General features: G+C 38.8%; 1 protein-coding gene across 1 annotated transcript in view; it reads right to left on the reverse strand.

Annotated features, from left to right (window-relative positions):
• Nucleotides 1–13402, reverse strand: part of ANKS1B (ankyrin repeat and sterile alpha motif domain containing 1B) — a 390775-nt gene that overhangs the window by 202334 nt on the left and 175039 nt on the right. Inside the window, 1 exon segment of the mRNA XM_054386772.1 lies at nucleotides 12409–12481. Coding sequence (XP_054242747.1) covers nucleotides 12409–12481 — 73 coding nt within the window.

Here is a 13402-nt window from a genome sequence, read left to right on the forward strand (position 1 = left end):
TAATTCTACATTACCACAATGTAAGTATAATAACTGTATCTATAATAACTATACCTACAAAGTCAGTAAAGACAATTCCTTTTACTTGACAGATAATTTGTCAATAGTGAACTGTACTTTGTGAACCCTGCTGGCCTTTCTATGAGTTTGTGTTTCTGACTGTTGATGGATCAGTTACCCAGGAACAGCACAGTTGAAGTATTCCATCATGAAACATATATTTATTACAGATACTTCAAAGTTAGGATATTTTTCATGTTCAGTTGATTGCTTTGGCAAGCTTGATTTAGTCTCCTTCAGAACCCATCCTGTTCAGTGAATGAGGGACAGATTTTGCTGGAAAATTACAAGATCTATTTTCTAGACACAGCCACTGGACTAGGACTCAGGGAACCTTGTTCTATTCAAGACTGTCATTACTATGATGCTGAGCAATATATATATATAGTCTAGGGTAGCATATATCACCATGCAGCAAGATTGCTTGAGATACGGTTTGTCTTTCTGATTTTGTGTTCTAACTGAATGAATTTGAAGGATGATTTCTTTCTAAAGACAACAGAAAAATCTAACTTTATTACATAGCATTACACAGCTTCAAACATATTTATATCCTTGGCCTACAGGACAGAAACACAAAGTCCAATCTACTGAACTGCAAGAATCAGTTTAGATAGATGTTTCACTGTGAGAAGACAGGATCAGCTGTGTTAGATCATACCACAGCTTCATCTAGCTTCAGCCAGTCACCACCTTCATTGATGGTGGCTACTACTAGATGCTACAGAAGAGCATAAGATGGGCAGGCACTGTCATTTGCTATAATTTTCACAGTTTTCAGCTATTCATGGATTTTGGTGGTTGATGAAATATGCTGAGAGAAAAAGGGTTGCAGGCAGAGTTGGATTAATCTTCCACCTTCCCTCTGTAACTCAGTTTGATGAGAAGCATCAGGAAAGGCAATGAATGTCTCACTGCGTTTTGGCTGCCACCACAAGGGTAAATAGGTTACTGTAACTTTGTATTGCACTTAAGAAAGATACAGTTAGGATGCAATTAAAATTCAGCTGCTTTTTACCCCTTCCCCATGAGCACTGAAGGAGCTCCTACTGCTGGAGGAAGTGTTGAGTAAGTGATATGAATCCAAATCTCAGTGGATCCCCACTATACTGTGAAATTACTCTATCTAGTACAAAGTCTTTTGGTAGGACAAAGAGCTTTCAGTTGCCTGTATTTTTATTTCTGGAATCATATTCACATCCATGCGGTATTCTGGCTTCAATGAGAGTTAATAACATTTTTTGAAAAACTAGGAGTTAGTTTCTATGAGCAATCTCTGTACTTGCCTCAGGAACTTTTACAGACTAATAGTAACACTACTCTCACCACCTATGAGTAATCACTTTCACTGTTTTTGTCTTGTAAGAGAAAAAAAACCCAACTTGACAATTTACATGGCACCATCACCAATCAAAATATTTTATTTAGTTCAGTAAGGATTTTAGCCAGCTGTTAAAAACTAGTACACTAAGTGTACATCTATTAAGCTATTAAAACGTATACTACATAGTTTTGCTAAAGACACTATGCAAGCTCAACCTTTTATGCTATAATTCCTGGCACCACAAACCCAAATCTATGCAATTTCAAATTTGAGCAAATCTTTACACAGCTCTGTGCTAAGCAACACTGGTCTGGCAAATAAGCAGAACTGGGTAATGAGAGATATTTGAAGAAACTCTTCAAAAATGGCTTGAGAGAACACTCGCTGCACAGAAATATCTCAAGAAGTTAAACAAGTGGTAACTGTAATTTCATAGATTCACTAACTGCTGCAAGGTTCTGTGGAGAGCTGTGGAGACAACCTGCCTGTACTGGCACTACAGTTAAACTGTCCATATCTTTGTAATTACGAATCTTAAAAGTACACATGATTGAAGCTAAAAGGTTTTTCATGGAGTTATTTTATGAATCGGATTCAAACTGAGGCAGTGTGGCACTTAGTCTTCTGTTTTCTTTTGCCTGATGGACTCAGGGCTCTCTTGCCCCAATGCACCAGATTTTAGAGTGGTCTCTTCCTCTGAACAGCTGAAAAGGTGAAGTTACTTTCCTCCTTCCTATTCTTTCTAGCTTCATAATTCCCTTCCTATGTTCCATATTTATCTTACTTCTACCTATTCTCCTTGTAAGCTATGATCATTTTCTCTTTTGTCATCCTTCATATGCAGCTACAACAATCTGTTGTTTTGTTTCACATCTGCCTTTTTCCTTTTTATTTTCCCCCTCTCACTTCCCCTTTCAAGCCTTTTAAAACAGGTAAAAAGAAATATTCATTTTAAAATGAAATTACTTATCTGCGATTAAATTACCCCCTGAGACTTGTCTAGAGTTGAGAATTGGTTGGGTATAGGTATTTGAGGTAATTCTAACTGCAACATTTTTATAGATTAGATAGAGGACAACATCTGCTGCATGCATTATCTCTTCAATGTTAACCAGCAGCTAACTGTAAATATGATACTTTAAATCTCTCCTGGTAAAAGTATGTTTAAATGGGAGCAAGGCTAACTTGAAGCTCTTTACTGAAAAATAACACTGAATTACCCCTCGTTTATTTCCTTCCTTGAACATTCAAAATCTCAGAAAACGGCGATGTCTAAATCAGACACAATTTACCACATTTTGCTGATATAGTAAAATAAAATTATAATAATTAATTATAAACAGAGGTTTCAGGGCTCTGAGGGCAACAACAGACCTTGCTTTCCGTGCCCAGCATCTCCCCATTTCTCCCTCACATTGCCCACGGTCCATGAACCCATTTAGCTCAGCCTGGAGCCATCCATTCCTGCTGCAACAGTGCCAGTCTGCAGCCCTGCACCAGGTCCTAACTACTAGGATGGATGCTGGACCTACACTGTAGATAGTCTGTCTCCTGGATGGACCCCTCTAGACATACATAGTGGCTGTTTTCCCAGCCCTCTCTGCAGCCTGCCTCCTGCATAGACTACAGGTTACAGCCTTGTCTTCATTCCCATCTTTGACTCTATCTCCTTTTGCTCCTGGATAGGTCCCCTCAATGGACACAGGAGCTGACCCATCTCCCAGGGGCTTGTCTGGGGCAGTTAACAGAGCAGGTTATCAGTCCCTGTCTCTGCCCACTGTTCCCCATGGGTGAGGGCACAGCTCACTGCCACTAGGGAACAACCAGCCATCTCTGCTCCCTGAGGAAAAAGCCAGGTCCTCAACAGGAACCGCCTTTATTACATAAAAACTCCATCACCACCTTCTGCTAACACAGGTTCTGCAACACCAAAAGGAAACTGCGGCATCTTTCAATGAATAATTAAGATGTTAGTCGAGTGGGTGGCATGCTGGCACAGCTCTGGCAACTCACTGGACTGTTTGCATATGGATGAGGTTATATAAACCCCATTCATCCTGTCTGAGCTCCCTCATGCCGATTGTTCGACTCTCACTCTCCCACCTCTAGAGTAGGAACTCTGAACTGGCCTGTCCTACCCACAGGCAGAGCCTAGGATCCTGTTTCAGGAATCTGTGTTGATGCCTAGAGGCAATGCCAGCACTTCTCATGGCACTGTACTTATTCCTGCCTGGCTTTTTGTTTTAAAAATCAGAATGATAGAAATGCAACGTCTTAATTTTAATGAGCTGTACTCCAGGCATCAGTCCTTCCATCAAGGCTAATGGATCTCAGCAAGGGCTCAAGTGGCCTACAGGTACAGGTTAGATGAAAATGTACTCATCAGCAGACTGGTTTCACTAACATTTTGTCATATGTTAACGTGACAAGATCAAAAGCAGAGCTGGTTTAATACACCTACAGTTACTCTCTTAAATTCTGGTCTAGAGCTCTTTAGCTACATCCTCTGCTCTTCACTGTTTGAAAACTTTCATGACTGTGGATTTTTGCTTGCATAAATTTGAGAAGAAAGGCTGGTTTCTATATGAATACCATATTCCTATGTAAATGGGGGAATTTGTGTACCCCCAAGATAATTTATTCTTTGGAATGATGCTCTAGAAAACATTTCAAATGGCCTACTAGAAAAGAGAAGAAGCAATAAGTAACTGAGATGGCCCATCATGGCCCATAAATAGAAAAACACAGTCAAATCACAGAGTTCATAAAACCCAGAAAAATCTAAACTCAAGCACGAGGCCATGAATAATAAATATACTTCAGAAGTAGATACCACAACAATCCACAACTTTACACTAAATGTCATTATTGTTATTTAAGGAAAATTCATATTAGCAATCAATAATTAACCATCAGCCAGCTCGGATTTGTAACAACAAGTAAGGAGCTAAAGGCTGCAGTGGATAAAAGCAGAGCAACAGTTTGAGGAAGTTCCTTGTATCATGAGTTATGAAGTAGGGGTGGTAAGTAGTAAACAACAAATAATTTTTGAAGGATTCAAAGGCATTCAAATACAGAATGTTCCTGAATACAGGGCAATGAAACAAGAAAATACTGATTCTCGTGCTCTGAACATGAACTGAGGTTAACAGTCTGGGTCAGAAAGTAAATGAATACACTTTAGTTAGTTTAATATTCCAAATTACTTCATTTTCTGTAGGTGGAACTAAAACTAGAAACAATTCTGTGTGCTATAAATTCTATAATAAGCCCAAGAGTTTTATCTAGCATGCAATGTTCTTGTGATTACTAGAAATGTGATCTTCCAAGGATTCACACCTATTTAAATCCAAAGACTAGCAGATGAAGAAGGAAACAGGAGTGAATCAACTGAACTTTCACGAAACTGTTATTAATCCAATTTTAGTAGACATAAATCTCTCTTGAATCTATGAAAGATAAACTTCCTCATAGTCTCCCTGGCCACAACATCTCTAACCCTAACAAATTTGTAACAATGATACTCATATCACCTCCTACAGAAGAGCACCAAAGGTAGTGAACAAAGCGTTAGAGATTTGCTCTCAGTAATCACTTGATGGTTTTCACAGAGTCTCTTGTAGAAGCTAGGAATATTCTGTTCTCTTTAAAGTATTTCCTCACCACAGACTGTGAAAGCCTCATTTTTTTAACTCCACTGAGCTGCTAATTCCTATTCCACATACATTTTTAACCTGGTATTGAATTTGATTCTGCTTTAAGGAATAAATGCTGCTCAATTTAGTGTCATCAATTGAATTAAAGATTAATATACATCGTTGTAAATGGCTACACAGTTACAAGGTTCAGATTAAACTGCAAGGAAAAAGCAGAATCTGAGAAAGCTGCTTCTGAAACTCCCTAGTATCTTTTCATGTCATTTATTTGGTTTGAACAAAAGTCTCTCTTAAGCACTGGAACTAGAGTAGGATGATTGTGGGAGCATTATAGAATGAGGGCACCGTTAGCCTGTCACTTTTTAGGTACACCAACAAACACTCTGCCATTAACTTTGTGAAATCCAGCCAAACTGTCCTTGTGGAGATGACACAGGTTATTAGTGCTCATCCTGGAATGTCATGGTTCAGTGGAGAAACAGGCAACACCTCATTCCCATGGGAAATAACTTTGAAATATGTTTTAATCTATTTTGTTCAGGTCCTGAAGTCTGCAGTCTACCTTTGTTGATCCTTTGTCTCCTATCTAGATAGCTCACCAATATTCAACCCCATAGTGCAAAAAGATATAGTATGTGACTTCATGCATAGGTCTGAGAGGAGAGGATTAACCAGGAAGAGTAACCCTCCTTGGAGATGCTCAAGGCCACAGCCTTGAACAACCTGGTCCAGTGGAAGGTGTTCCTGCCCATGGTAGTGGGGATTGGAACTTCCAACCCAAACCATTCTATGATTCTCTGATGGTCATAAGTAGACTACAAACAAAACTGACAAGAGTTAGGCTATACATTTACTCACTGATGAACGTCAGTATTTATGATATGATAGTTCCATTTTCTTAAGTTTCTCTGTCTGCTGTCAGTCTTCTCCATTCCTTCTAGAAGACATATCCTTTATTCAAGTCTGTGAGTGTAAAGATTGAATTGCTTTGCAAACAGGTTTGCAAAAAGAAGCCTAACATGGAACACAAAAAGCATGGACTGAGATAAAAGGTGTATGTTGATAGTCACTTATAGAGACAGTGAAAATGTAAAAAGAAAATATATCAGTTTTAGACTAGATAGGTAAAAATAGCCTGCCTGACTTGCATTTTTACTGTCTTTTCAGTTTAGCCTGTGTCTTCATTTGTAGCAGGCTGTTTCAAACCAACTCTGACTAATTGGAGTATGAAGAGCATGTAGCTGAATATTACATTTATGACACCACAGGGTAAAATTGCCAATATAATAGGAATACATGAATAACAAAAAATAAAAGAAGTTTCTCCATCCAACTCCCATTGTGTTTATTACAAAACATAGCTAAAAGCTCTAAAATTATCCTGCAGCTTGCCCAGTCTTCTGTAAGGTTTGTTTTGGGAATCAGTGTACCATTAAAACAGATGCATTGTTATCTCTTGTTTACCCTTCTCACCCCCCCACCCCCCACCCCCCACCATATAGAAGTCAACAAAACATTAATCCAATAATTTGTGATTTTTTCTGTGGAGTTTATATGATTCTGGGTGGTATGCAATGCATTATGGCTATCCTGTTCTCAGTAAATAAACGCCCAAAATAATTATCCTGCATATTTCACAGCTATATGGCTTCTCTTCTCCACTGCTTCATAATCCAGTTGATTATGCACACTTCAACTACCAGCCAAATAACTCAAAATGCAGAGATTTTTAAAAGAAATATAAAGATTGGAGGGAATGATACATGAATAGAAATGCATGTGTGAAAACACCAGAAGAAACAGTGCTATGAAGGGTTAAAGGTCTATATAGATGGCCAAGAACACAGCTGTTCCACAGTGGTGGAACACTAAGAAATGTATTTCCCTCAAGAAAAGAAGTGTGCTCTGATAGAACAACAGCACAGATGATTTATCAGCAGAAGATCCTACATGACATAAAAGGACAGCAACATTACAGCACATAGCATGTGCTATCCATCTTCCTGATGTACCAAAAGGAAGACAGACTTCAGCCCTAAAGCACTTCAGATACAGAAGCAAAACCAATGAGCACCAATGAAGTAAACAGAAGTCTGGATCAAAAGGACCACACCATAGCAACTCTTGACTTCTCAATTTCTATCCAAAAACCAGTTTAGCTTTGCTAATCTAAAGGAACCCAACAGATGGAATGTCTCATGGAAGTGGCCATGGACAGACAGCTTGGACACACATGCATGCATGCACACCTTGGTGCTTTTGGGTACTGAGTGTCAGAGTGAGTGACATTTGTAAGAGAACGCAAGGGCCTGTAAACAGTTTTGCCTGAGACAAGAAACAGTTTCACCCTCCATAACACTTCATACTGACTTCAGCAGCATGAGTGCAAGTGCATATTAGATATAATGGATCTCATGAAGAACAAGCAGTTTATGTTGGTGACCAGTTTGTTTCCCAGTCAGCTGCAGAGAATGTGGGTTTTGTTGCTTTGGTGGACTTGCCTTTGTGGAGTTGGTAAGTGTGACTTCTCCACTGCCTTCTCCCCTGAACTCATTCATGGATCTTCTAAAGTTCTTTGGGATCACAAAGAATTGTGACAACTGTAAAATACTGTAAATTCTTTGTGATTCTTTTTCCCAAGAAATGTTAGATCAGATGATCCTTGAGGTTCCTTCCAGCCAGGTATTCTGTGATTCTATGAGTTCCCCTCAGCAGTTCTGCCACTGTGACTTAAAATTCCAGGTTTATTTTGCAGTTGTTAATAAGATACAAGGAAGTGCAAAATCAAACCCAAACATTTGGCTCTTTCCCCTACAGTGCAGTCCTATAATTGATGGCAAGGAGTTGATAGATTTACAGCTTAAAAATTCCAAAATGCATATTCATTTCTTGTTAAGGAGGCATCAAAGAGTACTGGGAGCAGAGACCAGCTGCTGGAGCTGTCTCTCCTTATTGTGTCCTTCTTCTATCAGCTACAAAGTTTGGTTCCTTCTGCTTTTTCTTTTTTATCCTCCTTGTGAGGCTCCATCCATTTTGGTAGCATACCAGCTTCAATGGGAAGGTGGGCGTTGGGACAGTCGTCTTGTGGTTAGATATTGCAAAATTATGGGTTATGGGTTTGAATCTGTCAATTTAAGAGGTTTCCCATTTTGTGAGAGGGTGCATGGCTTATTGTTTTTAAATCTCTGAATTAATTCCACTTTATCAAAGTGCTCAGATCAACCACATGGAGACTTAAAAGAGAAAGTAACTGCTGCAAAACAGAAACTAAATTACAGTTAAAGTATATACTTTCAAGTATATAACTTACCACTGTGAAAATTGCCTTATGCCAATATGCCTACACATACCTAATTAAAATTCTGTTTTAATAAGGACTTATATTTTATCTGCTTTCTGCCCTTGGAGGAGGGAGGATACTAACAGCTTTAGAGGAAGACCACTTTGCCAAAACTGCAACCATATGGCAGCAAACAGAAAAGGGCCAGCCTAATGAGGCTTCATTTCCTAAAAGAAAGTTTGTCTTCTGAGTGAAATCTTAGTTTTTTATAGGCAGAAACATACTGGGGAAGATGAAGGCTTCAGGTGTGAGCAGTGGCACTGGAGTAGAAGGAAGAAAGAGAGGAAACTGAACATGTAGCTTCCGGCTGTCAAAGGTCTGCCCAATTCCCATTACATGTTACAGCTGCAAAGGCACAACATGAACTTTCACTTCTCTTTTTCAGCTTCTCTGGCTATGATCCCACCTGATTGCATATTTTCCTAGTCCGCTGAAGTCATCTTTGCTTTATTTTATTTGTGCTCAAAATCACATCCCTCACAATATATGAGGAGTAAACTTTCTTGCAATAATTACCACACTGCAAAGGAGGAGTCATTAAGAACAACAGCCTTGGTCATATCAGTAGAGAAGTCAAAATAAACAAAGAAAATAACTTTTCTATGACAGCTACCTCCCACTTCCACCCCTGTAGGAAGGAGCAGAGAAAGTACACTGCAAAATATACTTTAGTGCTGTGCTCAATGACCTACTGTCAGCCCCTGGCATTAAATATGAACCACATGACAGAAACATACATATGTAGTGGGTGCATCCAGAAGCAACCAACTCTTGCTTGAGGAAAAACTTGATGTAAACTGTAGTGGTAGGGTTTATTGTGAATACAGGAACCCACAGCAGCTCTGCTTCTTCCAAAGGAGAGTGAGGGTGGTGAGACACTGGAACAGGTTGGCCAGGGAGGTTGTGGATGCCCCCTCCCCAACCTCCCAGGTTAGAGGAGCCCTAGGTCTAGTGGGAGGTGCCCCTGTCCATGGTAGGGGAGTTTGAACTAGATGATTTTTAATGTCTCTTCCAACCCAAACCATTCTATGAATCTAAGAACTCAGGCATGGTGTTCAGTTTCAAAGTAGCTCTAAAAGAGCTGACTCATGAGACATTCTGAAGCTGTAGACATGATCACACAATCATGGAATCATAGAATGATAGGGACTGGAAGGGACCTCTGGCGATCATCGAGTCCAATCCCCCTGCCAAAACAATATCACCAGGGCAGGGCACCCTTACAGTAAATAGTTTTTTCCTCATGTTGAGGTAGAGCATCCTGTGTTTCAGTTTGTATCCCTTTCCCCTTGTCCTGTCACAGGACACCACTGAAAAGAGACTAGCATCTGCTTCCTGTCATCCACTTTCTTGACAGCAGTATGATAATACATACTGCTAAAGGAAATGTTTTAGAGGATTTGCTGGCTCCCTGGAAAGTGATTATTGTAATATGGTATATTTCTGCTGCACACACCTCTCTCCCAGTAACAAGCAGCATTAATCTTTGAGAGGCACTCACTCAGATAGCCTGTGAGCAAGGTTTGGAGCCTTGATATTTAAATATAGATGCTGAATGTGATGCTAAGGGAAGGGCACTGTTCTCACAAAAGGGTAACAAACAAACTTTGTAAAAACCAAACTTGCTAAATGCAATAAGAAATTCGCTTACTTGAGCCTTGAGAAAAAGGTTTGTCAGTATATTACATTCCACTCCCAAACCATAGATCAAGACACTGAAGATAATTCAATAAACAGTGTCCTGTAGGGGTACAATACCCTCTGGGTGGAATGAGGGTACTTGAGGATAGTTACCTGCTCAGCTGACTAAAGAACTCCTGACTACAGTGCACTTGTGTGAGCACACCAACTGGATAGTGCATTTATGGAGAGCATCCAAAATAAAGATTCATGATTAGCAGAGTTATAAAATTTTAAATCATCTTCCATGTGCTAGAAGATCTTTGACGGAAGTGGTTTTCTCAAAAGCCCAGCACTGTCCTAAACTAAATTTAGATTACTTTGATATGGGATGAGCTTCAACAATGATTTTCCCTGTTATTCTTTTAATTACTCTGATATGAAACAATTCTTGCTTTAATTATGATGATGATATAACCATTTTGCATGTAAAAATCCTTTTCTTGTTTTCCAGAGTAGATTATTTCTTGATTATTCCCTTTCAAAAGGCTTATATTTACAAGTCAAATCTTGTAAATCAATAAATACAAGTCTAACACCTCTGAACAGCTACTGGGCTACAACCTGGCAAAGTGACCTTTGACTCTCTGTGTAGCCACTTCTTTAGTCCTGTTTTAAATAACCCTATCTTAGGGGTCAGACCTAACTCAAATTCACAATAAGATGAAGAATTTTGTCCTTGCCACATGGTTCTTAATTTCAATTTCTTTTTTCTCAGAAAAGAAGCCATGTAGTCTTATTTAGGGTGTATCTACCTGATGCTTGACACGGACATGAGAGGACAGACAATAAGCTCCAGAGACTTCAACCTCTTTATCCATTGCCACAGAGCCTTTCAAGCACTTTTGTTTTGCTTAGGATCATTCCTTATGATATGCTATTGATTGACAGAACCTTTTGCTGCTTGGCAAATTTGGACTCTAGTGAAGAAAAACATACCAGTGCCAGGAGGTGCAGATGTCTCCACATCACCTTGAGTAAAAGGTCACTAGCCAGCACCATCTTTTATTTCCTCTTGGTAACAGAGCTTTTGTACTTCTTGGGCTAGTGGGGTGTTTTTCTCTGTTACCATTGAGATTATTTCTTAACTTGCTCCCTGGTCAGCACTTCTGCTTTTAATTTCAGTTGTAAGCTATTTAGATGTTGAATGCTACATGCCCTCAGAGGACATCAGCAGATGTCTTCCTTCAAGCAGTTTTAGGCTTATTTCTCCAGAACCTGTAGTGTTACCAAACTGAAAACTCTGGATTTTTGTTTCCAAAAGCATGCTGTGGATAAAGTCTTCATGACTATACTCATCCAGTTTTGGTTCTCTCCTTTCACTGCTCCTCTAATCGCTCCTTAAGAGATTCCCCTGGAGATCTAAAAGAAGTCTTTCTAGATTTCACAACTAGGAAAGTACAGGCCAAAGTTCCTGTAAATTCACTCAAGGATTTCATCACAAGATGTCATGATTTTCTAATGTTAGATACAGTTATGGAATGATCAGTGTATGACATAGATTCCCTCCTCACTGTCCAGCTGTGCCAACTCTGTTTAACTGATGACTGAGAGTTTTGTCCTGTGCAGTTATAATTCTACATGAAATGGATGCTTGTTAAAATACTTTCTTTTTAAAATTTTCATAATGTACATAGTCTCCTGCCCATTACACAAACCCAAGTAATTGCTTGCCATTGCTAGCAGGAATGTACTAGCAAACGTGAGTACTTTGCCTCAAGACCAAATTACTCAGACATACAACTCAGTTTTCCTTCCTTACATTAGGAAGAAGCCATACTAAAATACTTTCAAAACTGCTGTCAGGACAGTTGCACAGGTTTATGCTGACACACCCAATAGGCTAATCATGAGATAGAGTTCTTAGAATTCACCATGGTAGGGAAGGTTTGCAAACGTTCCCATCATTTGCTAAATCCAGTCACTGGCTGTCAGCAACATTTTCAGCCCTGTTCCAAATACTTGTTTAAAGCAGCATTAGAAAATATAATGCTTTAAAAAAGTGTCAGCAGCTACTGGATATATCCAGGATTCCATCATTCCAAGAAAAACTCATCTGAAAATAATGGAAAATATCCTTCTAGTAGAATGCTTCTGTACAAAGACATTAATGGAGCATTTTTTTCTGGTAAGACTTCAGAATATTAATGACTCCAGTCTGCTATTTAAAGTAACAGTTCCAGGATACTGGGCCTAATGCATCTCTAACAGTAAAATAACATTGATTCTTTTCATGGTTATTCAAATACCTATGAAAGATTTCAACACAGTGGTTTACTTAATATCTTATCCATAGCTTTCCTATAGACAGTTAAGTAAAAAATTAAAGGAGAGTTGTTTTTCCTTACTTGTAGTCGGATCATTCATCTCCCCCAGTCCAGTATTAATTCCAGCATCTATTGAGCTCATGATTTTATCAATCTACAAAAGAGAGAACAATGAAAACAACTGATGGGCCCCATCTTTGTTGTTTTATTTTACTTTTTTATTATAAAATTAAGGCTTTATTACTCTCATTAGGGAAACATCAATCAAGGCTGCAAAATGCAAAAATCAAAAGGCAGACAATCAATTTCTCCACTCAAAGGCTAAAGCTGGAAACTAGTATTTATTTTCTACAGTACTGATGACTCTGGTCATCTTGGTATCACCACTAGTGGTCTATTTAAGCAGTAACATCAATGTATAGGAATATTGTTGTGTGTTATAAAGCACTAAAGCAATTGTTCAGCAAAGATTTGCAGAGAATTTCCAAGCTTCCTTTTTCCCCCCATCTTTCCCAAAGCCACTGAAAAGGTGTGAAACATGTCAGTGTCCCCACATACCACGGGATGATACTGTTTGTGAAACAGATCCCAAACTCTTTTGCACATTTCTAAATCACACTGAACTGTCCAATGTGATATCTATTTTATTTTCTGTAAGAACAGGGCAAAAACTGAATCAAAGGGCTAGTGTTGTCTAGGAAAGCAGACACAGAGAACCATGTTTGTTAGAACTATTAAGAACACTGTCTCCCATTTTAAAACTGTGTATTAGTAACAGAAGAAAATCTGGAAATTATGTCAGAATCTAAAGATTTAGAATGAATGTTTTGTTTTGTTTTAATACAAACTGCAGTTTTGGTACTCTTAAGAACAATAAAATCTTGATGTCCCTGGAGAAAGGCAAACTTGGACCTGACTTGTATCCAAATTTCATAGCAATATATCCAAGTTAATAAGGCCAAAACTTGATCCTAAGTACTCTTCCACTGAGAAGGATCTTCTTTACAGTAAAAACTACCTTCAGATGTGCTATCAGATCTGACATTTAAATGAGCTGGAAACAAACCAATCACAC

Source organism: Indicator indicator, chromosome 14 (genome assembly GCF_027791375.1).
Source record: "Indicator indicator isolate 239-I01 chromosome 14, UM_Iind_1.1, whole genome shotgun sequence".
In the NCBI taxonomy this organism is placed as follows: Eukaryota; Metazoa; Chordata; class Aves; order Piciformes; family Indicatoridae; genus Indicator; species Indicator indicator.